The sequence below is a fragment of the Drosophila subobscura genome, chromosome A (assembly GCF_008121235.1).
Source record: "Drosophila subobscura isolate 14011-0131.10 chromosome A, UCBerk_Dsub_1.0, whole genome shotgun sequence".
In the NCBI taxonomy this organism is placed as follows: Eukaryota; Metazoa; Arthropoda; class Insecta; order Diptera; family Drosophilidae; genus Drosophila; species Drosophila subobscura.
This window is the reverse complement of record NC_048530.1, coordinates 13,871,738-13,896,462: the sequence shown is the minus strand read 5'-3', so window position 1 is coordinate 13,896,462 and position 24,725 is coordinate 13,871,738. Positions and strand designations below refer to the sequence as shown.

General features: G+C 45.7%; 2 protein-coding genes across 5 annotated transcripts; both read right to left on the bottom strand.

The window, feature by feature from the left end:
* Positions 1-695: 695 nt before the first annotated feature.
* LOC117903104 (syntaxin-binding protein 5) lies at positions 696-22,692 on the bottom strand. 4 transcript variants are annotated; one of them, XM_034814922.1, is made up of 23 exons: positions 22,487-22,692; positions 17,563-18,138; positions 17,106-17,203; positions 16,840-17,028; positions 16,273-16,407; positions 16,156-16,219; positions 15,880-16,087; positions 15,741-15,816; positions 15,516-15,670; positions 15,259-15,440; positions 14,692-15,174; positions 14,472-14,614; positions 12,901-13,078; positions 9,057-10,068; positions 2,799-2,915; positions 2,586-2,708; positions 2,389-2,508; positions 1,803-2,324; positions 1,625-1,733; positions 1,483-1,569; positions 1,316-1,411; positions 1,130-1,254; positions 696-1,046 (listed from the first exon to the last, which is right to left on the bottom strand). In XM_034814922.1, the coding sequence occupies exons 2-23, from the start codon at positions 17,683-17,685 to the stop codon at positions 790-792; spliced, it is 4,602 nt and encodes a 1,533-aa protein (XP_034670813.1). In that variant the 5' UTR covers positions 17,686-18,138; positions 22,487-22,692; the 3' UTR covers positions 696-789. The 4 variants fall into 4 exon arrangements, with proteins under 4 accessions (XP_034670813.1, XP_034670815.1, XP_034670816.1 ...); XM_034814924.1 differs by lacking the exon at positions 9,057-10,068 and adding an exon at positions 5,376-5,652 and having other exon boundaries at positions 22,487-22,691; XM_034814925.1 differs by lacking the exon at positions 9,057-10,068 and adding an exon at positions 7,890-7,950 and having other exon boundaries at positions 22,487-22,690.
* A 385-nt stretch (positions 22,693-23,077) lies between these two features.
* Positions 23,078-24,410, bottom strand: LOC117903130 (putative glutathione-specific gamma-glutamylcyclotransferase 2). The gene is made up of 2 exons (XM_034814962.1): positions 24,289-24,410; positions 23,078-24,223 (listed from the first exon to the last, which is right to left on the bottom strand). Exon 2 carries the CDS (start codon positions 24,212-24,214, stop codon positions 23,243-23,245), a length of 972 nt encoding a protein of 323 aa, XP_034670853.1. The 5' UTR covers positions 24,215-24,223; positions 24,289-24,410; the 3' UTR covers positions 23,078-23,242.
* Between the last annotated feature and the right edge of the window lie 315 nt (positions 24,411-24,725).

Sequence of the window (24,725 nt, the reverse complement as noted above, 5' to 3'; positions counted from 1 at the left end):
TCATGACTTTGTTATTTGGATTGGTTACAAAATAATATTCTCGGCATCCCAGCCCTATGGTCGTTAATGTACGTTTAAATTTGACTGAGAGCTTAATTTGATCTAGGCTCATAGCTGTTTCCGGACAATTTTTTTGCAATTATGTTAAAAAAATTAATTAATGAGATTTTGGTTAAATGTAGCTACACACAAATATCGATATGTATTTTTAACTACTGATATTTAACATTTTACATTTTGCAGCGCCATCTGTTGGAATTGAACGTGATGTCTCTCTGTTGCAGGAATTAAACTTGCGATAGCAGTCGGCAATATTGTCATGGCACGGTAATAAAGTCAATTGAGAGCGTGGAAATGGTCCATGTAATTTACAAACGTTGTAAAAATGTCGTAATATGTAAATTTATCTTGCAAGCTAAAAGCTAAAATGTTGTCCGTACTATCGATATCGCATATCGACTTGCACACGCAAATTGCGGATGATTCAAAAGCTTTCGCCATGCTGTGAGCTGTGATACGAGAAACTACTGCGGGCAGACAGCTTAGAGACGAGTTTTATTAAATGTTTTTGTAGTTTCTTTTTTGGTCTATATATTTTTATTAAAAACAGCTTTTTTTTGTTGGTTTTGTTTTGTTTGTTTTTGTTTTTGGTTGTTTTTGTTTTTGTAAATAACGTGACGACTTGAAAACAGAAATTAAATAAGTGTACTTTACTCGTAATGTAGTAGAAAGTGTTATAAAAGCAATATTACAATAACTGTGGTAGAATTGGCTCCTAAAATAGATATTTTACAACTGATACCACTTTTTGTCTTTATATTTAAGCATTAATTGATGCGCTGTACCGCTGAAATCTTGAGCTGTATTGGCCATACGCTCGGCGCGCTCCTCCAAAATATTGAGCTTCTCGCCGCGCTCCATGGCCAGCTGGTGCGCCCGACTAATCTCCGATGCGGCCGTGGAAGCACGTGTGCCGAGCTGCTCCAAATTGGGTCCGGGTATATGCCGTGCAACCGAACGATTTGCTTTCCCGCTCTGCTCGCCAACTGCAAGCCAAAAATCAAATCAAATCAAATCAAATCTCTGGTCCACGCGCCCACTCGTGGGGTGTGTGTGTGGCAAAACTTACAAAGCTCCTCGCGATCCAATTGCTTGGACCCGCCGCCAAACAGACCCTTAAAGAAACTCTCCTTCGGTTGCTCGGGCATTTCGTGTACCGTATAAAGTTCACCCATCATCTCCAAAATAAATTGACTGCAAAGATGCCAAAGATCAGGATCGGTCTCAACTGTGGCCGCTGTGGCTGATGGCTTACCAGAATTCCGATGATATCGTGAATTTTTGAATTTCGGTGGGCGATGCCATGTACAATCCATGACCTTTATGACTAAAGCAAAATATTTTTGATATTCTGCGGAGGATAAACAAAGAGATAAACAAACGAATGAAATTCGAGGCCAACTGTAGCGCTGTGGCACTTACTGAGTTGTGTCTTCATGAACAATGATCTGTTGACCCCATATCGAGAGCATTGGATCCACAATTCCCTGTTTACATTTTGTTTGAAAACTAAAGGGAGAGACGTGAGTGGCAGTGGTAAACGGCTGCTTTGGTTTGCTCTCACCTTAACTCCATAAGCGGTAAGAAATCAGTATCCAATAACAGTTTTAGACTAGGAAGACTATGTACCATTAGATGGCCATTCGAAAGATAGGTTGCTAAGCAAGAGCCATCTGCAAAAACGATGAACAGAGAGTGAGCATTGTGTTGCAGATGAAACATATATTCAATATTGGCAGTACCCTTCATCGTGATAGTTTCTGCCTTGACTGCAAAATCCATTTCCGATAATTGTATGCGATTGATGCAGCACTGATTGGCCACATCGAAGACTTTTGTTTGTTTCTCGCTTGCAATAACGATATATTGTCGATCGGTGAGTGTTTCCAGGCCGGTGCTGATGCTGCCGCTGATGCCGCTGCTGCTTGGGCTGGCGCTGCTACTGATCATGCCACCGACGGCGCCACCGCCACTGCTGCCCGCACCTGTGCCACCTGCGCCCCCACTGCCCGCAGCCCCACTGCCAGCTGCAGTGCCAGCGGTTCCGCCTCCTCCTCCGCCTGCTGCTGCGGCTGCTGCTCCTGCTGATGCTGCAGTTGCTCCACCGCTGCCACCGCCACCGCTGCTGCCACTGGCACTGCCGCCGCCGCCGCCACCAGCACTACCCCCCGCCACGCCGCCAGCGACCGAAGTGTTTGATATTGTATTGGCAGTTGTTGGTGTGAATGTGGGACTGGTGCGGCTGCTGCTCTTAGTGGGTGTGCCTGCGAATCGATTCGAGGATTCAAGTGGCTATTTACATATGGATTAATTTTGTGTATTAATTACGATCTGTCTTGTCCCGCTTCTCGTCACGCCAGGTCTCAAATGTAAAGGGTATGATCGAGCCGTATGAGTCTAAAAAAGACATGGAAGTTATGGAGCCTTTGAGTCGAACCACGGGTCCGCCTGCAACAGAATGATAGAGAGATGCCATGTATCCAGTGGAGACTGTAAAGTTCCAATCACTCATTCCAATCACTCACCATTTATTGTGATCAATACTGGCTGAGACTTGCGCACATCTCGCTCCGGCATGGTGATGAACAAGGTCAGTATCGAACCGAAACTAGTTCCAATCCACAAAGTAGGAACAAGTGTCAAAATATCTGCAAGTGATACAAAAACAAACAGATTAATGTTTAACTGAATGCTCGGAATGTGTTGCTCGATTTCATTTGGATTGTTTTGTACTTTACCATTTCGTTTTGCATAACTCTCAATGAATGCTAAACAGGTAACAGATTCCGAGGAAGACATATCAATGCTGGACATTGACGATGATCTGGATCTTGAGAAAGTTCCATCCAATTTATCTGTAATTTAGTTGTTCGGATTTTTGGTTTTTGTTTTTGTTTTTTTTTTCAGGGTCAGAATTGGTTTAAGTTTGATGATCGCATACAGGATACAGAAAAAAGACAAAAGAATAAACAAAATTACACCAAAATTGTTAAATATTTTTTATGTTATTTTCAAGTCAAACAGAGGAGAGAGAGAGGCAGATAGAGAAAGAGTTTTTATATAAAGAGTGATAAATAGAGAGATAGATAGAGAGAGAGAGATAGTAAAAGCGGCGGGCGGTAGTAGGCAATTTTTTATTCATTTTTTGCATTTTGTAATTATTTAATCGAATTGTTGGTTTTATTTTCTATTCGAATTGGAATTACTATTTTGTTGCATTACTTTTGCACTACTCGTATTTGTTGATGCTTTGCTTTGCTCTGCACAAGACTCGTATGAAATCGCTAGGCTGCCTAGTTGTTGCGCTTCTTGCTCTATGCTTGTGCATGGATGATGTCTATGTGTGTGTGTGTGTGTTTTGTCTCTGCGTGTAGCCGTCTCTTTCTTTCCTTCCTTACGCTGAAGAAAGCTTGCGGCATATGTTTGCATGTATGTGTGTACATGTACACCCCAGAACGGCACACAAGATCACCTTTGCTGTGTGTGTGTGGACTCCGCTCTGGGGTTTTCGTTTACCGTTCAACTAGTGCTTTGGGCTTGGGGTTTGTAATCTTTAGCTGGACTGGGGGTAAGCTTTCTATGGATTGAAATTGAGTTTGAGCTTGCGATTGAGTGAGTGCAAAATCGGTTAAGCGGCAGGCGTCTCACTAAATGTATGCGAAAAACAAAAAGAAAACAAAAACATTTTGCTTGCATTTCGTGTGCAGCTGCTCTATGCATGTACATCTGTATGTGTGAGCGTGAGTGCGCGTTGGTGTGTTTGTGTGTGTGTGTGTGTGTGAACTATGCAAAAGTTGAGAGTTTCTGCCAATGCAAATTCCGATCTGGGGGGTTTTTTGTTACTCTATACTCTATTTATGTTATGTTGTTATGTGTGCGTGTGTGTGGCATAATTCCAGTTGGTACAATTCTTGGTTTAATTGTTGCTGTTATCGTTATCGTTATAGTTATCGTTATCGTTATTTGTTTCATTATTTCACTTTCAAAGCGTGCCAAATGCAATTACAAATACCGACAGAGAGATAGAGAGAGAGAGATATAGTAAATAGGAGACGGAGAAACAGAGCAAGAGATCAAGAGAGAGAGAGAGATAGATATATAGAAACAAGGATAGAGAGAGATAGAGCGAACGAGCGAGCGACAGAGAGAGAGAGAGATCATATTCATATGCACTTATATTTATCTAGAATTATCTAGGGGTACAAAGAGAGAGAGAGATAAAGGCAGAGAGACAGAGAGAGAGAGCGAGCTAGCGAACGAGCGAGAAAAAGAGACAGATAGAGCCCAACTCAAACCGCCCCACGCGCACCAAGTAAAGAAACCAAAAGTCAAATTAAAATTCAAATCCAAATTCAAAGACAGCACTACACACACACACACACGCACACCGCTGAAATGCTGGGGGCTGGCTGTGGGGGAGAGGGGAGAATGGCGGGCGTGCCTCTGGCGAAAGGCAAACCACACAAGCAACGTGTCAAAACATGACACGAAGAGACAGAGAGAGAGAGAGAGAGAGCGAGAGCGAGAAAGTGTACGAGCGAGACAGAGAGTATGTGTGTGTGACCTGTGTGCTGTGCCGTGCCGTGCTGTGTGTACGCGCTAGAGTGAGACAGACACCGAGAGAGTTGGTGGGTGGGTGGGTGGGTGTGTGTGTGTGTGTGTGTGTCTGTGGGTGGGTGTAAGAGAGAGAGAGAGAGAGAGAACGCATGTTGTTTCTGTGTTTCTTGTTGGTGCATTTGTTGTTGTTGCAGTATTGCTGTTGCTTGTTGTTCATGTGGCTGTTCTGGCTGTTAACGGTAGTTGTTTGCTTGTTTGCTTGTTTAATGCCAAACAGCACTGTGCTCTGTTATCGGTAGTTTGTTTTGTTGTTGCTGTTTGGCTGTTTGCTGTTTGCTGTAGGCTGTTAACACTGTGCTCTGTTGTGCTCCCACCTTGTGATTTGGACTTTTTTAGGGACTCGTACGATGTCACTGACTGCTGTTGCTGTATTACGGATGTTTGATGCTGATGCTGATGCGGATGCGGATGCTGATATTGATGTTGATGCGCACCTGCACCTGCACCGCCTCCGCCTCCGCCTCCACCTGCACCGCAATCGAATGAATCAACGTCAAAGGATGCCATCGCCGCCAACGTGGAGCTCAAGCTTGACTGCTGCTGCTGCACGAGTATCGACTGCTGCTGCTGCTGCTGCGGCTGCTGATGATGCTCAACGACGCCAACGACGCCCGCACCTGCGCCAGATTTGGCACTACCACTGCCACTACCAATACCACCAACACCAACACCGACACCGCCACTAGCAACACCCGCACCTGCATCGTCTGCACCGTAAACTGATCCCGCTGCCGCTGCTGCTGCTGCTGATGCTGCCGCTGCTGCTGCTGCTGTCGACGACGACGTTGAAGCTGAGGTCGAGGCGGCTGCTGTTGTCGCTGCCGCAGGGGACGACGACAGCAACGAAGGATCGCTGCCACCGCCGCCGCCGCCGCCTCCACCGCCTATCGTCTGCTGCTGTTGGGGCTGTTGCTGCTGCTGCGATGCATTTGCGGCTGCGTTTGCATTCGCCGCATTGCCGGCTCCGCCGTTGATCTGAGATAATCCGGAAATAAACGGTAATCATAATGGGGAGACACGAGAGAGAGAGAAAGATAGAGAGAGAGAGAGAGATACACACACATAATGGGAGAGAAAGAGAGACAGAGAAAGAGAGAGAGAGAGAGAGAGAGAGAGAGAGAAAGATAAATGCACTAAATGATTGAATGGATTGGATCACAGATCATCATTTTGTTTCTTTTGCTTTCTTCTTCTTCTTCTTCATCTTCTTCTTCTCCTTCTACATCTTGTTCTGCTTGTGGTTTTCTTTTGTGCTCTTTGGGTTCGAGTGTGTGTGTGTTTTGTGTGTGTGTCTGTGTGTGTTGCGAGTGAGCCGTGTGTTGCATACATTTTCTGTCTGCGAGAAGCTTAACATAACGGTTAACGAAACGAGTGCAAGAAACGAAACATCAAGAGAGTGAGAGAGAGAGAGAGAGAGAGAGCGACCAGCAGATATGTATGTACATGTGTATGTGTGCATGTATGAGTATGTGTGTGTTGCTTCAGCTTGAGTGGGAGACCAAGCAGGTGTCAAATGTGTGAAACAAAACAAATCGGATGAGGGCGAAGTAAAGTGAAATGTGGCTTTGAGTGAAACAACAAAAAATGACAACACAGATGTGATCCCTATATGTGTATGTGTGTGTTTTGAATAAGTTACATTTAATCTTCCAACAAGTGCAGCATGTCTGTGTGTAAATGTGTGCAGGAGCGAGTACACAGCGAGAAATAACAGGATTGGCTCCATTGCAGTGGCGGGCAGAGTGTTTCTTGGGGGGAGCGTGATTCGTGACACGGATACTTATATGCATAAAAACTTCACGACAAGCAACACAATGAAATATACGCCGACAAATGTACAGACAGCGAGAAAGATACAGACAGATATGCGTATGTGTGTGTATGGTATGTGTGTGTGTACGACAGATCGAACAAACTGTTGCATAGAATATATCTGCTGTTTACGAGAGTTAAAACATTGATAGTACAGATAGATAGAACACGTACATATGGGCTATACATTAAACGGGGTAGCATATATGTATTTATGTACATATGCATGTATTTATGTATGTATGTATGTATAATTAGCAAAAAGTATGTAAACATATTGGTATATGTATGTATGTATGTAGATTATGTATAGCATTGTATGTAGTTAAGTTTATAGTTTGTGTTCCTCCATCCTCATGGAGGTTTCTTTTGGTTGTTTGTTTTTATGTACAGGTGAGTTGTGAGAACGTTTGGGGGGGTTTGGGTGGGGGAAGAAGCGCAGCTCTAGACGGTAACGCAAAAACGAATGCAAAAGCAACGATTAATGGAAAAGCTGCGTAAGCGATATATCGACTTATCGATAGCCAGAACACACATACAATTTAATCGAGAAATCGAAATCGAAATCGAAATAAACAAAAAAATCGAAGAAACTAACCAAATAAACGGATCGAAGAAAAGCTCAACTCAAACATTTATCGATCACCATTATCATCGATCGATCGATCGATCGTTTTACCCACGATTCTCTCACCATAGACAAAGGGGGCACTGGGTGGGGTGGTTGGTGGGTTTGGTGGGTCTGGGGACTCAGAGAAAAATCCTCAACCAGTAAATGAATTAGCGACCAACAATGCAAAATCGACAAGGAAAACTCCAGGGGCCAGGGGACATGGAGAAGCTGAGCTGAGTCGCCTCGATCACCTGTCATTTGGCCGAGTGGTGTGTTGTGTGTGTGTGTGTGTGTGTGTGTGGTGAATAGGTGGCTGGGATGGAACTTACACGCTAAATATATATGGGACTTCATAACACAGCAGCACAACAATCAACATTTAAATTTCGTACGTAAACGTTCAGGTTTTAGTTTTTGGCTCTTTGGGTTTTAGTTTCTTCGTTTTGCACAGTGCATACACATACATATAGAGGGAGTTTAGGGTGGTGTGTGTGTGTGTGTATGTGTGTGGTGAATGCCCTGAAAGCCTGCTCATGTTGCTTACTTTCTGTCAAGTTCTTAAGTGGCTAACAAATCTTAAAAGTTAAGTTTATAAAATAGTTATGGCATGGCATGGTGTCGAGTGGGGGGTATTCTTTTATAGTTACGTTAGACATTTGTGCGCGTAGATGGGTGTATGTATAGATGGTATTGGTGCTTAGTTGTGTGTGTGTGTGTGTGTGTGTGTGTAGTGCTTGGTTGTTTCTCTTGTTGCTGTTGCTGTTGTGGTGGTGGTTAAATGATTTACCAAAGAACTTCCATACAATCACATAAAGGCAGTTGTATTGCAGCTCTTCTGCAGCCGTTGTCTAGTTGTTAAGAGGGTAAGATAAGAAGAAGCATAGATAAGAGATTTCAAAAGTAGTTTCTTGTATCGAGAGTAGAGTTGTTCGTTTTTGTGTGTGGTGCTTTTGTGTGTGTGTGTGTGTATGTGGCATTACATTAACATTAACATTATCGTTGCTTATACTAATACTCCTCACACATTTGTACTGGCATTGGTGTAAATGTGTAATTATGTTTGGTGTGTATTGATTAACATTTCTCTCACTGATTTGTTGTATGCTCTCTAGACTACATACGTAATACACATAGCTGTTACTTTTGTTTGTTATTTTCTATACACAAAATGCAATTTCGTTTCGGCGTTTCGTTTCGGGATTCTTATTCAAAAATCAACACAAAGAAGCGGGATTTCACTTCTCGGCGGGGGTTTGGGTTTTCTCAGCTCTAGATTTGTTTTTGGATGTTGGTAGTTGGATTTTGGATGCACATCTCTAGCCGTACAACCTTCGGGGGTGGGTGGGGGAGGGGCGTTTGGTTGGGAGTTTAAGGGGGCACTACAAGTACAGTTGCTTGTTTGTAGGCTAAAGTCCACTACATCTTGCAGGAAAACAAAAGAGAAAACAAAACGTAAACAAAAAGAAGCAAAGCAGAAGTTACAACAACAGAAACGGAAGCAAAAACCGAAGAGAAAAGAGAGAGAGAGAGAGAGAGAGAGAGAAACCCATAAGCAGAAGCGTAGCGAAAGAGAGGAGGGGGCGGACCAAACAGTTATCCCAGCGACAGAACACTGGGCAGGGCAGGGGAGGGGCACAGGTGCACAGGGACTGCTGGGAAGTAACCGCAGATCTTTGCTTCCCTTTCACGAATGAATGATTGATGGCAGGTGTGTGTGTGTGTGTGTGTGTGTGTGGATGATTATCTTTCTGCGACTGCCTGCCTGCCTAGCGACCAGAACACTCGCCCGCTCGCTCGTTCGCTCGTTCGCCGAAGACACTCTCCGCGGGGGGCGGAAAGGGTAGTTATGGATGTAGAGAGAGAGAGACAAAACATAGACAGAGAGAGAGGCAGGGGCAGAGGCAGACGCTCTCTCTGCGGATGTGGACCCCCGATGTGGGGGGGCCATACTTACGCATCTTCTTGCTCACATTGCCGCCCATCAGCGGCGACACGTCGTTCTTGATGGCCCGCACACCGCCGCGCAGGTCGCGCGGCTGATACTTGATGTTCGGCACGGAGAGCAGGCGCTGGTCGCGGGACTTCTCCTTGAAGCGCTGCCGCGATGGCTTTATCGGTGCCTGCGACTCACCGGAGAGGGGCAAGTTATTGGGCCGCTCGCCGCCCTCGGCCCCACTATTCAATTGCTGCTCAAAGTCCACGCGCTTGCCGCTGCCCGCCGCAGCAGTCTCGCCGCTGTAGCCACCGTCCGGCGAGTCCGTGGTGGAGGAGCGGAACTTGCCGCGCATCGCCGAAGAGGACGATGGCAATGGGAGTTCGGGCTCATCGCTACTAAGCGCCATGCTGGCCGCCGCCAGGCCTGCATCCTCCTCGCGGCACTCGAGGGCCTCAGCAGCGACTGTGGCCGCACTTGGCTCCTCGCCGGCACCCTCCGGGGAGCTCTCCTTGGGGGTATAGAAAATTGAAGTGTTCCTGATGGACTCGAGATCGGTGTTGACATTGAGGCCGCCGATCTTCATATTGACTTTCGATAATTGACGCTTCAAATTGAACGTTTTCCAGGACATTGACTTGCGTCGATCCTGCAGCTCCTTGGGAGCCGCCGCCGCCATCACCTCTTCGCGCAGTGGACTCTTGGCCATGGCCATGGCGGTGGCATTCGCCGCACTCGCGGCTGTACTCGCCGCCGAGCCACTCAGCAGCGTCTCCCGGCTGCTGTTGATCACCTGAGGCTGGGCGATGGTCCCAGTCCCAGTCCCAGTCCCTGTGCCGGTGCCGGTGCCTGACCCTGAAACTGGTGGTGCTGCCGCCGAATCGGGACCGCTGCTGGGGGAGGTGGGTCGCGAGGTGCTCGAGGACTCGTTGGCCGCCGCCGCTGGTGTTGCGGCTGCACCCGTGGCATATGCCTCGATCGCCTCGGGCATAAACTCGATCGATGGACTGTCCGGGCTAGTCGTGTCGTTCAGCTAGATTAAGCGGGGTTGTTGGGGGCATAATTTTAATGTTTCGTTTTCGTTCAGGCATCATATAAAAGTTGTCGTTTGGGGGGGTTGTTGGGTTTTGGGTTTATTGGGGTGTAGGTACATAGGACATAGGACATACATTTGTAGATACATTCCCATTTTGTTTTTGTTTTGGTTTTTGTTATTCTTTTTTTTAGTTTTCTTTGTGGCAGACCAAGAGAGGCAACACAAGTGGAAGAACAGGACAAAGCAGTGGACAAAGCCAGTTAAAATCTCTCTTTCGGTTGCGAAAAACATAAACAGAAATAGTTCTGTGGATTTATTCGAGGATTTGACTTGACAGCAAAACATTGCCGGATGGAGGCAATCGCATTCTGCCCTCTCCCAGTGCAGCTGCGCCACTCGCAGCTGATCTCTCCCCGCCACTGTTCTCTGTTGCACCTGTTCCTCCAGCGTTTGCGTATTTTGGTTTGCTCAAAGCTGCACTGTGGTTGTGTGGGTGTGGGGGGTTTCACGGGTTCATGGGTTCATGGGTTATTCAGGCTGGGACTGGGAGAGTACTGTACAGCATACCAATATCAATACATGTTATGTACAAGTTAGTTGAGGGTTTACTTTGATTAGTTTTTTCGTTTTGATTTGAAGAGGTTTAAAAACTTTAGGCAACGTTTTAGTTAGTCTGTTATGCAACCAACGGGTTTGTTTTAGAACAGTTTAGGCTGCACTTTGTGCTACTTATACACAGGCACAAACACGTACGCAAACGATTGAACACACACACACACACACACACACACACGCACAGGCAATAGAAATTTGTTGTTATTTTTCGTTTACTTTTACGATTTACGATTTAGGTTTAAGATTTGGAATATAAATTTGTTGGGGGCTGGTTGGGGGGTTGGGGGTAGGGTTCAAGTTCAAATGTAATTACTACTGTCAATCAATCAATCAATCAATTATAATCAGTTATATTATGCAAATGTACTGTCTGTATGCATGTGTCTGTGTGGGTGTGTGTGTGTGTGTTCAAACATTGAGTGGCAGAGAGAGAGATAAGAGAGAGAGAGAGTGGCGTGTGGCATATGTTACATAAGGTGAAACTTTCGCTCGTTTCAATCAATCAATCAAACGAGTGTAAGAGAGACAGACGGAGAGAGAGAGTGAGAGATATACAGAGGAGTTTTATTGTTTTTGTTTCTCTTTGTTGTTGTTTTGTTTTGTTTGGTTTGTTGTAGAAGAGTTCGCTAGGCTTGACAGTTACAACAGATCAATCAGATGGGTGTTGGGGGGATTGGAAGAGCAGAGCACAACACATTTACAACAATCAAAACCATCAATCAGCGTTCAAGGCATGTCAATGCGATGGTCTGGGCGTGGCAGCAATCAAAAGGATACACAAAAAAAGAGAGAACAAACTCAACAAAACAAGAGACACCAATCAATCAATCAATCAATTGAGACAAGCTTTCATGCTAAACAAAACCCAAACAATCAATGAAAACATTTAAAGATTTACCATGCAACATTTTGTGCGTTTCGAGAGAGAGAGAGAGACAGAGAGAGAGAGAGAGAGAGAGAGGAAGAGACAGAGAGTGGAAGAGGCAGAGTCAGTTGCATCAAAACTGATGACAGAATCAGTGGAAAATAAATCATAAAAGTAAATGCATTACTCGTACAGACAGAGCGCCCGAGAGCAGATACACACAGATAGGTGGATGGATAGATGGATAGTACTTAGTGCTAGCAAAGGGATAGCAGGATGGATAGACAGAGTTGGAGTTAGAGTAAGAGATGGCCGCGGGACAGAGCAGCCTGAGAGGACAAAAAAAAAACAAAAAAATAGAGACATTTGCGTACTAGAGAGAGAGACTAAGCTAATGCGGCTAGTTAGATATGTTTACATGTAGAGATAGTTGGATAATTATATGCATGGAGTGTACGCTTGCTTGCTTGCATGTGTATGCGCGTGTGTGTGGGTGTGGGTGTGTTTGTCAATCTTGTAAGTTCAAAAATGCCACAAAAATAAATACTATGAGTGAGAAAGAGAGAGAGTGAGAGAGAGCGGGGGAGAGAGAGATCGAGGGGGGGTCGTGGGACGGGGGCAACAAAAAACAAACGCACACAAACCAAAAACGAAAACGAAAAAGAAAACATAAACCAAAACAAAATCTGTTGGCTACAAAAGTCGTTGTATGTCATACATATGTAGATATGCATGTAGTATGTATGTAAAGTAGGTATGTAAAGGGTTTGGCTAGCTAAAATACAGATTATTAAATGTAATCAATCGAATCGAATTTTGGGTTAGCAATAATTACTCGTACAAATCAAAGCTTATTTGTATGTAGATCAAATATATAGTATATATATGTGGTATATGTATGTAATAGATATCGATTTACATATACGTATGTATATGTTCGTTTTTTCATATGGTGAGATGGTGTGTGTAGCGGCATGAGAAGAAAACTTTAAGTGTGTTTGTTCAGTGTACAATTGGTCTCGATTCCCGTAGCATACTTATGGGGGCGAAATACTTTTTCAGTCTGTCTGTGTTTTCTTTATGTATCTCGGATTCTGTATCTGCATTTGTGTCTGTCTGTGTCTCTGTGTGTGTGTGTGTGTGTGCGTGATATATATATAAATATATGTATGTATTATATTAGTGTATTCTTGTATGTGTGTGTGTGTGTGTGTATAATCGGTATTTTCAGTTTCGGCTGTGGCTATTTAGCTCGGTGGCAGAGATCAGAGATCACATTGATACAGAGAGAGAGAGAGAGAGAGAGAGAGAGTGTGTGTGAGAGAGATAGAGAGACAGTGGACACTTACCTGATCTGAGCTGGGCGAACGGCTCTGCTCCTCTTTATTCTCAATGCGTTTCGGACTTTTTGGTGTTCGCGAGTAAGGATCATGTGCGCCATACAGATCGGGGCATGCAACACTCAAGAGGCAAATTTTTTGGATTATATCAATTATGACAAGTCCATATTCGGTACCATAAGCCATTCTAAAAACAGAAAATATTCTTATATATATATCTCCAAAAATCAACTGCATACAAATAAATACTAAATTTAAAACAAAAACCAAAATAATACGTATACGTATTGAAAATACACACACTTACGTATGTATTCTGCATGTATTTAATGTATGCTTGTAAGATACCAAAAATATACTGAAAACATGTATGAGGAATGAAACGGAAAAAGTAGACACAAAAATCCAAAAGCAACAATCACAAATAGAAACGGAAAAATGGAAAACTAAACATGAAACAACAAACGATACACATTCTGAGCTGAAAGTAGTACAAATCTAAAATGACTGCATGGATAATTATAATCAATAAATCGCAGGTAACAAAAAAAACGTGGAAAGTTCTAAAAACAGCTGCTGAAATACCAGCATAAATACTAGAAATACTGATTGCCAGATAAAAGAGTTAATACAGGACTAAATATGGAAATCAAATACCAAACAATTTCAACAAATATACTGAAAAAGGTGCCAGAGCAAAGTAAAAATGATAAAAGATACTTATAATATGTATGTATGTATGTATGTATGTATGTATGTATGTAGTATGTAGGCGGTAGGTTTGGTGCATACTAAAGAATATCAATTGAAAGGATAATTCGGAGAAATGCAAATACTAATAGAGAACTAAAACTAAAGACAAGTAAATGAATTAGATATCGATCAGCGCATCAATCACACACGCGCACACACCAGGCACTACAATTTGGTTCTTGGTTTGAGTATTCTGTCTTGAGTTGTCCGTTTTCTGTACTGGCTTTGGATCTGCTGTGTCCTGTAACTGTCTGTAACTGTCTGTTTGTCCACTCATCTGGCGGGTGATTCGGTTTGGGTTCGGGCGAGTGGAGTACTCTGGATGCTCGCTCATCGGTTATCAGTCTGCTTGCAACTGTTGCATACTACGGAATACACAACGGCATAAACAAATTCAACAAAAGCGGTGCTGCTTGCGGGGCACAGACAAATGGGGGGCGGGGGAGCGTTAACGGTCGGGGAGCGTTACGAGTTTGTTTTGTTTTTTCTTTGGCTAAGTCTCAGGCGCTTTCAGAAAACGTCATGCATATACGAATACAAACTAGACTACGTCTAAGTATTTTTGGTTTTTTGTTTGTTGTTTTTTTTTTTGGTTTCTTTGAGGTCCGCTTTTGCCGTGTCCGGTGTCTGGTTGGTGGGTTGGTTGGTGGTAGAGGTGGCAGGTGGTGTGTGTACGTGTGTGGCTGGATCGATGGATGTATGGATGTATGGATGGATGGATGGATGGATGGATCGATGGATAGATCGAGGCGAGTGTGGCAGGATGGAGATGACATTAGGAGCGGAGGAGAGCCAGGAGAAGCATGTGTGTGGACTACACTACTCACAGGCCATAACTGGAGCTGATGCACAGCGATGTGACCTGAACATTCCGGCGATTGGGTCCAGTGGTGAGGCACACCAGCTGCGACTGAAAGCCCGGCGGCTTACGCTGTGCCCCAAAGCGGACCTTCAACGAGCAGTCCGTCGTCTGTGTGGGGAATCAAATGAACGATTGAGAATGGACAGAGGGATTGCGTATTAGGTGTGGATGCGCTCGGCTTTTACCTTGTCCGAGTCACTGGATTCCGTTTTCTGCACCTGGTGGCCAGTTAGGAAATCGCATTCGGGACTGGTGCCATAAATGTCATCAAAATTCTCATAGAGTATGGGTATCTCCAGCACCAGGACCTCCGATGTGGACTCGACCTTGCGAAACTTAAACAACATCACCTGCCCCATGGCACCGGCCACACAGAGGCGTCGCGACTCCGAGCAGAGGAATATCAGATGCACGGCCAGCGGATTGTCAGCATCCGCGTGGGCCTGGGCCGCGTGTGTGCGCGGCTTCTCGAACATTTTGGCCGTCTTCAGCTTGTAGAGTATCTGAAGTGTGCCGGCACCCGAGTCCCAGAACTTGAGGCTACCATCCTGATGTCCGGTGATGACAATCTCCGAGTAGCTGCACGACGCCGGCGACCACTCTCCGCCCGATATTGGCCACTCACGCTCCGAGAAGCAACTTTTTTTACTTGTCGTTGTCCGACCAACCTGCGGGACAGCCACAACACAGAAATCACATTACAGATTCGGTGGATTCCGGTGGATTCCGGTGGATTCCGGAGGGCTACTCACCGAATAGAATGCAGGAACCAAATCCGATGGGCAATCGGTTAAATATGTGCAACATGTAACAGGTGATTCGTGTAAGTCCATTGGATAAGGCGATTCAAAACATGGAAAACCGGGTGTTAATAAGTCTATTAATACTAAATCGTATTGAAGTAGCACAGCTATTGCATAGGGCTCCTGGGTCTCTGCAACGGCATAAATAAAGTCAAAATATGATAGAGGGAAAACCATTTGATTGGCTGATGCGAGGAGAACTTTACCGCATGGCCAGGGATTCTCGCAGAGGGTGATGAAATCGCATACAGCATGCTCCATTTCCAGCACCGTTGTGGCCTTGCCGACCATCACGGTGATGCAATTTGACTTTGAGCCCTTTTCCGACGGCATGCCACCAGAGAAAATTGTGAAAGTTTCACTGAAATCAAAGGACATTCAGGGACAATAAGACATTGAGAAGGCGCTAAGCAAAGCGGAGTATTACTCACCCAGTTGTGCTGGACTTCAAGTCAACTTTATAGATCGGTTTGCACTTCTCCGCGTTGCCATCTTTGTTGATTTTTGCTAATGCAAGGAGCAAAGTCAGTGCATAATCAAAGTGGGTTCGGGTTCAGGTGCAGAACTTACCGTGCGGACACACCTGCGACTGCGGCTTGGGCTGTGGCCTGGTGGGCCACGAGCAAATGGAGCCATCCGTGTGCGATGATACAAAGTACTTGCCCTCGTAGTGCCAGGCCAGGGACTTGACAGCCTCAGCCGCCTGCCATCGTATCTCAGCGCATTTCGCTTTCAGATCCCACAACACAAGCAGCCCACACTCAAATGCAATAAGCAACTAAAAGGGAGAGAAAGGAAGACAAGAGTTAAGGTCAGTGCTATGGCCAGCTGCTCGAAAGCACTCACCTTGTTTGCATCCAATGGATTATCACATAACGCAATCACAGCACCTGGATGACTAGTTCTAACCCTGTGTACAGAAATCATATAGTCAAGAAGCTCCTTTTTCCGCTCTCTACTTACACTTCAATTGCTTTATTCCAGTTAATAATATATCCACTAAGTGCAAATGTATCTATGTGAACAACGTGTATGTTTCCCTTCTCAGTGCCCACGTACAGCCATTTGCTGCCCACGGGCAAGTGTATGCAAGTCACGCTGCAAGTCATGCAAATAGATTTCGTGTTCAAATAAATGTTAATGTGCAAGCAGCATAGTCCCCAGCTAGATACTAATGACATCAGACATCAGCATCATACTCTTTTGTTTGATGCACAAAATGCAATGCATTTCACAGCATACAAATCTGATCTTCTTGCGCTCGCAGAATGTGCCCGAATGAACTATTGACTGAACAATTGAAGGGATCTTAATTCGATATGTTTCAATGAAATATCAATTGACCTTTCGCTGAAGTTCGTACTCGCATTTGTTCAATGCCACAGGCAGAGCGTAAGAGTTTCGCTCTTAAATTCATTCACATTGGAGCATCAAATGCCATAATCTGTTGTGCGAGTTGCCCATAAGCGAACGGCACTGGGCTACCCTCTGACTTTCCCAGTTAACTAGCAACTAATCGCTTGCACTTACCGCTCCCGCTGAAACTTTAGACTTTGCACAATGCGCGGCGTCTTTTGGCGTATGCTCCACAAGTGTATGGTGTCATCGGCGGTGACGGTGACCAGGGCCCCCTCGTTGACCAGGAACTGGGAAAAGAGTACGGCGCACTCGGATTCGCCCTCGTGTTTGGCATGGGCATCGACGCCAGGCTTTCCCAATCTGCATAAGCAACACAAACGATGACAGAGAGTTGGTTCTTTGTTGTCCAATTAGAGTAGAAAAAGGCTTGCACTTACATGCGAATGTAGCCCGATTTGTCGCCAATTGCTATTAGTTTCTGCACCGGATCGAAGGCAAAGGATGTGGGCGAGTACGGAAAGCCATGGCGAAAGGTCTGCGAAGTAGAAGATGGAGAGTTGATTACAGATTAGGAGCTGCAGCTGGATGGCATGAATAGATGGGCGGGGAGCATGTTCCACTGGTTGGCAGAGCGCTGGTGCGGGGAGGGGGATTGCTGATTACTGATTGCTGATTACTAATTATTTGAATCATGGATGGTTTTGGGCATCGGTCATAGCCGCGTGTGTCTTATGATAGATTCAAAGGGGTATAGCTACCAGATAAAACACCCGCTAGCTGCAACAGATGCCAGATGTCGCGATGTCTGGCACTTTTTTTGTGGGTGATCGGTTGGTTAATTGGTTGGTGATTTGGATTAGCATTGGCTTTGAGTTAGCTTAGTTTGTGGCTTACTTTCTTCAATGTGAAATGATCGGCCTTGAGCTGCTCTTGGATCTCCTGCTCCTGTCGTGTGGCTTGGGGCTGAACGCTTTGTCGAAATCCATCTAGAACTCCCTTGAATGTGAACTTTTTCATTTTTCTAACATGAGTCGTCCTCCTGCTCCTCCTCTATCTCACTCCTTCTTCGTCTCTCTCAGTACTCTCTCTCTCTCTCTCTCTCTCTCTGTAATTTGCACACCTCCTTATGTCTCTCTCTCTCTCGATCGTTACGAAGAAGTAGGTCGTTGGAGTAGGTTGTGTATCTGAAGCTGTGGACAGAGCTGGTGTTTGATGTTTGGTGCCTGGAGGGAAAGGATACAGCTCGAAGGAGTACCGAAAAAAATGTACGCCTTTCTGTTGCTTTGATTTTAGATCTTTGACTCGTGATCTCCGGGTTGAGTGTTGAGTTTCTCCTTTAGTTAGAGCTGATTCTGGTTGATTTTAATGTGTACTTGAGTGGCTAGACAGCTTCTCAGCGCTGTCTGGTCTTTCCTCTTTGATTATTTTGGTTGGGGAGTGAAACTGGGTAGGCAATAGTTAAATTGATAGCTGCAAACGAGAAGAGGTTTGGGAGATATAATTATACGTAAGTTGATCAGTTTTCCAAATATAATTCGCTTTAAGCTGCATCCAGTTCTGGTTCGGATTTCCCCACTCGATATCGATAGCACACACACACACACAGCTGCATTTCGATTGTCCATCGAGAGCGTGGTTTTTTTTTGCTGCTCCGCTTTGTTCTTTGCCGTTTGTTTTGTTGAGTGCCAGGGGATTACATAAACCTTGATTTCTGCTTTCCCTCTGCGTTTCCTTCGCTCTATCGCTGCCCGATGCCCGATGGGCAAACGGGGACTGGGAATGGGACTGGGACACGTTGATTAATTAAGATTGCACCCGCCAGCACTTCGCTTATCCACCCACTGCACCCACCCACCCGCTGTGCTACAATTGTGGCGGGGGTGGGGTGGAGGTTGTGCAGAATGAAATCAATCTGGGACTTGCATTCAGTTCAAAGGTTAAATGGATTTCTGCTTTGTCAAGGGGCCTCCTTCTCCTCCTCCTCCTGCACAACTGATTGTTGTGTGTTAATTGAAAGTCATTCCGTTTCGTTGTTTGCAACATTATGTTGCACAACGAGTGCCTCTTGCTATACCCCTCCTTACACACACACACACACACAGCTTACAGCGAGAGGGACACGTGTATGCCATAGATACCCATATATGGATATTTGCACATACAGATGTACACACAAGTACGTATGGCCTGCCTATATATGCACTTTTTGATGGCACACAAATCGATTTTTTTCGCACACTCTCTCTTGCACACACACACACACACACACACACACACACACACACACACAGTCAGTGGCGTGTTTGAGTCAGCTTTTCTTTCATGATTTTCCCGTTATTTGTGCTGTTGTTTGCTCCTTTTTGCCTTGCTTTTTTTTCGCAATTGTTTACGCTTTGACAAACAAACTCTCGCACACACACGCAAGTGAGTACACACACACACACACACACACAAACTGTGTGTATAGGTCGCTGGGTCGCCAGGACAAATGAGCGCAACAGTAAAAAAAACTACGAATGGCTTGGGGCCGGGGTTGTGGCACACAGGAAAGTGAAAAGCAAATCGTTGCCATACTTTAAATTTAATTCCCGCAAAACAAACATCGCTGTGCGAGCCGAGGGCAGCGCGAGGAGAGTGAGAGAGCGTACACATGGCGCCTGACCGACGACGGACCTACCCCAGTTCACTGGGTGTGAAGGGGAGGGGGTGATAATGACAGTGGGGGCCCCCCTCCCCCCTCGTAATGATGATTAAAATGCCATCGCTGGGGGGAGTGAGAGTGAGTGTGAGGAAGAGGAAGACGAAGAGAGAGAGAAAGAGAAAGAGAGGAAGAGAGAGTGGGGGAGTAGGATGCTGCGAACCAAATCTGTGTATGTACATACATACATATATGTACATATGTATGTATATGTGTAAGTAAGCATATCCCTCTCGCTCTCACTTGACTCCCTCCCACCAACACTGTACGTGTGTGTGTGTGTGTGTGCGTATAGATAACCTCGATTTACAGATTTCCTTTTTAACACACATGAGCACGGGGGTACCCTACTGATTTCTTGCTTGTTGCTACTCACTTATTTTTTTTTCTCTTGTTTTTTTTGTTCAACTACATCTTTCTCTTTCTTCTCTCCGCGCACTCACACTTGCCACTCACACATCTAACAGGCGTGGGAATCTTCACAGCCACAAAAAAAAAGTGAAACGATGAATAATTTCCTTTCTTTCAATTGGTTAATCATTGACTTAGGGATTGGGCGATTGGGTTGCGGCCCTTTCTTTGGCTCAAGTTTATTTTCCACCATCTATCTGTGCGGCCAGGGGGGGAGGGAAGGAAGGTGTTGTTACTTCACAGAGGGCAAGAAACTAACAAAAAATTTAATCAACATTTCTGTCAATTGATTTTCTTCACACACACACACACACACACGCAGACACCACAGCACACACGCACAACACACAAAATTGCGAGTGAGAGAATCGCGCGAGTCGTTAACGGTTGTTTTTCTATTGCCGTATTATTTCTAGTTTCTGAGAGGCTCCACAGTGCGAGATTACAGGGGGATCTCCATGCAAGAGAGGCAACAAAAAAATAAGCTTCTTGTTAGCTGGTCAGTTGGCTACTGTGAGGCTGCTGCTGCTGCTGCTGCTACTCCTGACAGAGTGTGTACGTACTGGCAGTGCGAAGGCATTTGCACCTCTTCTGCCCCAGAGAGTGCGAGCGTGAGAGCGCGCGCGAGAGAGACACACATAGAGGGGATGCTCACTAGGACGAGGATAGGACGCACTCCTATCGCACTCCCTCGCACCCACAGCCAAACACACAGAAACACACACACACACACACACTATCCATAAATGGCACCCATGGACTTGCCGTATGGACTGGCTGATCCTCTGGAATTCCAATTGCCAATTGTCAATGGGCCATACATCAAGGCGGCGAAAATTGGATTGGATTAAACCTTGCCCTATAATCGCGTGGAGTTCCTTTGCACACACGTGTGCGGGGACAGCTAACAGCAGCTAACATGTGAGCGCTGCGCTGTGCTGTGCTGTGTGGTAGAGCCAGCTTGTGGGGGGCCATTGCGCATGCTTACGCTAGTCGCCCCCAAAAATAATTTCGCGTACAGGACAGCAAGCAGCAGCAGCAGAAGGAATAGCAACGTGAGCAGAACAGAACGTAGCAAAAACAATGCAAAATGTTTTGCGCGCGCGGTCACATGACACGAGAACACACACACACACACACACACAACTGTAAAATTTGTTGAGGCAGCGCAGGAGCAGAACTAGCAGCAGCAGCAGCAGAGGCAGCACCAGGAACACACACACACACTCCTTCTCTCGCTCTGCCCCACTGCTTGGGGCTCAACCGAGCTCAAAATTACAGCTAGTTTCTGGACATTTACACAATTTACGTTGCGAAACATCTGGAGACAGTTTAGAGCGTCTTTGATTTACGATTTCCTCTTAAATTTGAAGATTTTTGTTTTTGTTTGTGTGGCCAAATGGATGATTCTAGAGAGGATTTTTCTCCTAGCTACGGGGACACGCGCGTCTGGACGCTCTTCACCGAAAACTGAACTAAATGGTTGGGAAATTGGTTTCCGCGCAGTTTCCCCCACGTGTATGTATATGGGCATATACACACACACACAAATCCTTCCTGGTGGTTATGCAAAGCAGCAGCAAAGAGTTTAAGGGTTGTCACCGTCTGTCTGGCTTTGATTTCTAGGCCTAGATTTAGGCACTGCTTGGCAACCCTAGGAATCGATACTTGTTGTGGGTGGTTGAGCGTGTGTGAGTGAGCGAATGTGTGTGTGAGGACGGAAGAACGGGCATCTGTTTAAAGAAGGGTGGGGATGTACCCCATACATACTAAAAAATGTAATCTGCTAAAATGTAAATACGCCCCACCTACAAGCCATACACATGCATGTGTGTGTGTGTGTGTGTATGTAATGTATGGTGGAAATTTGCATTGAAATTGAAATGAGTTATGCCTGGAAATGTGCTAAATGTCCTTTAAGCGAGCACGCACGCACACGCAAACACTCACTGACGGTGGGCAGGGGGCGGGCGGCAGCCAGGCACCAGGACGACGACGACGCCATTATCAATAACTCAGCAAAGTATGCAATAAAAGGAACAACGCTCGCAGAAAAGCTCTTGCGTCATATGAATAATGTACATAATCTTTTGGCGAATCCCCAATCTCCCACTAATAAGAAACTTGTTGGGCACCCTCAAGAGCACGCATAACGATAAAGATATACATTATATGCGCACACACACACACACACACACATGCAAACAAAGCAGCGCCATCTCTCGCTTGATAAGCGGTGGAAAATGACCCCATGAGAGTGCATGTGGGGGTGTGTGTTGTAGCGTAGTGTAGTATAGTGTAATTTCAACCTCAAAGATTTACTATGTATACTCCAGTTTAAGTGATTCATCTGAACAAGTGGGATAGGGTTGGGTTGGCCCGTCTCGAAGAGCAAACAACAGTTATTCGCGCGATACGCAAATGCAAACATGTTGTCATACTCTCTAACACACACTCACACTACCATATGCACGAGTTATGCATGTGTGTACGTATTGCGTACAACAATTCTAGCCAGCAACAAAACAAAAGAATTTGCATATGCACATTAAAAAAACAAAAACAAACCCAATATAACATCATCGTCAGCAAAATAACAACAGCGACAGCAACAACAACAACAATAAAAGAAGAGCACATCCACACACTCCCACACACCCCTCTGGAGGTGACCAAACCACAACCGACCGACCGTCGCACGGCGCCCACCTGTTTCATGGCGAATTCCTTCCTCTGTAGGTGGCCACGGTGGACACACAGGTTGACGTTGACACTCGTCACGCTTGACCAATTAGTTAATGCATTGCCCTGCAATTGCTATTGGTCACGATGGCCGCGATAAACAAAAAAACAAAGGCGAAAATCCGTTCGCAAAACGCGCAGAAAACAGACACGACAGTATTGTTATTAGTTTTCGTTAAGTGTGGCCATTTGACGATATTGAATATATCGAAAGATATATCATCAAATGATGATATCTTCGTCCGTGATTTTACACGATGTTGACAAGGTGTGCTGGCACAACGAGGAGGCGCAGCCTATCGATACACAAGGTGAATTTCTAACAACAGGTATAATTCTAATAGTAGATCGGTTTTTCCCAGATTCATTTTGTTGGCCTAATTGCAACTGCAAATCTCGAAATTACAGGAAGAACAGCAATGTTCCCAGCATCAGCATCAGAGATGCCAATTGGAATTTATTTCCAAACCTCAAGACAAAAACATCGATATGCTAATGTTAAACTATCGCGCTGTAAATCATCTGCCAGCTGGTATCAATTCAAACTGCCTCCATAAATAATCCGTTGCGCCATATCAGCGCAGATTTACACAAATCCCGCCCTAGCTGGCGACATGTATTCACGGAAACATTTGGAATGGACACAACAACACACACATGCCACATCTAACGATAATAAATAAAAATTGTCTAGTTGATGGGATAGAAGGGGTCTGCGGGGCGTCAGGAAGATGGGCTGAGCCTCTGCCGCCTCAGCTGTATGTCAAGAAGTGGCTCCCGCCAGCCAGATTTCTGGCAGCTGCGATGCAGAGCCTCCAGCCGCCGCGAAATCTCCCCATGATCCAGGGGCTCATCCTCCGCGACCGCCTCCCTGACCCACTGGCAGAGGATGTTCGTGATCTCCTCGAGCAGAGCACGCTGCAGCAGCACGGGCTCGTCCTGCTCGATGTGCCGCCTCACACAGGCCACCAGCTCCGTGAGATGCTCGTCAACGGCACCGGGAAACAGTTTGTCCATGGCCAGCGCCAAGTTAAAGAGATAATCCCGATTGGGGCCGCTGGGTCCGGCAGAGGTGAAGATCTGCCTGGCTATGCACGGCACCTGCCACACATCGCCGGCATAGGAGTCGTTGGCTTGCGTGGCCACGTACATTATCACCTGGATGGGCTCCGTGTCGGACAGATACTCGTGAAACTTCAGACTGCAGCGCTCGTAGCCGTTCTTCTCGCGGTAGTCCAGGTGGTCGAGCACCGCACTCTTCTGGGCGGCAGCAATGCGGTAGGCCACGCCGTAGACCCGATCCTCGGCGGGGTCGCCGGGCAGCAGGGTCACCACCCGGCCAGGTTTTTCCGGCACGCCGCGATGGTCGATGCTGTGCTGGTAGAAGCGCCGCTTGAATCCCCACACAAAGCCTCGCCGACGGTCGATGTACGGGAAGTCTGCCTTCCACACCAGCGACCCATAGCCAAAGATCCACACATCATCCTCCGAGGGCGCTATGGCTACACTCTGGTTACTAGATTCTACATCGAAGCCGTGTAGCAGTGCCGCGGCAGCGGGATATGTACTCGGTGCTGCATTTGGTCCATCTGTGGTGATCAGCTCGGCGAAAGAGGCCCGATAGATCTCGCCGGCAACGCCTGACAGCTGGCTGCGAGTGTGGCTAGTGCGTAAGCCTTGCAGATAGCCGAACATCTCCAACCGCTGTCAGCAAAATAAACACGGCATATACATTCCATTGATCCAGTGGCTATCTACCAGAAACTTACCAATCCAATCAAAATTGCAGCAAGGATGAAAAGAACGTCGTCATCGGTGCATAGGTGGCTGGGGAAAAAAATAAAGAAATGAAAACAAGCCTAGTGGTGGCAAACAGTTGCGTCCTTTTCGGAGTTTTGCCCTTTACAGCACATTCTGCACATGTCTGCCTATCGGCGTGGCTATCACCGCTAACAGCAACAAAAACTATCACAGCAAAATTCAAATTTTTGGCGCGTGATAATTATGAAAATTTAAATGTTGTTTAATTATATAAGACACTGATGTGGTATGTGGAAGGAAAGGGGGAAACTTCCACAAACTGCACAAGGAAATGCCTGAAAATAATAAATAAATAAGAGCATCAAGGTCTATCGACCATTTTCGTGTCGTTCTCCCATAATTTTGTTGATTTTCAAGATTTGTTGGCGCTTCTCGTCATTATTGC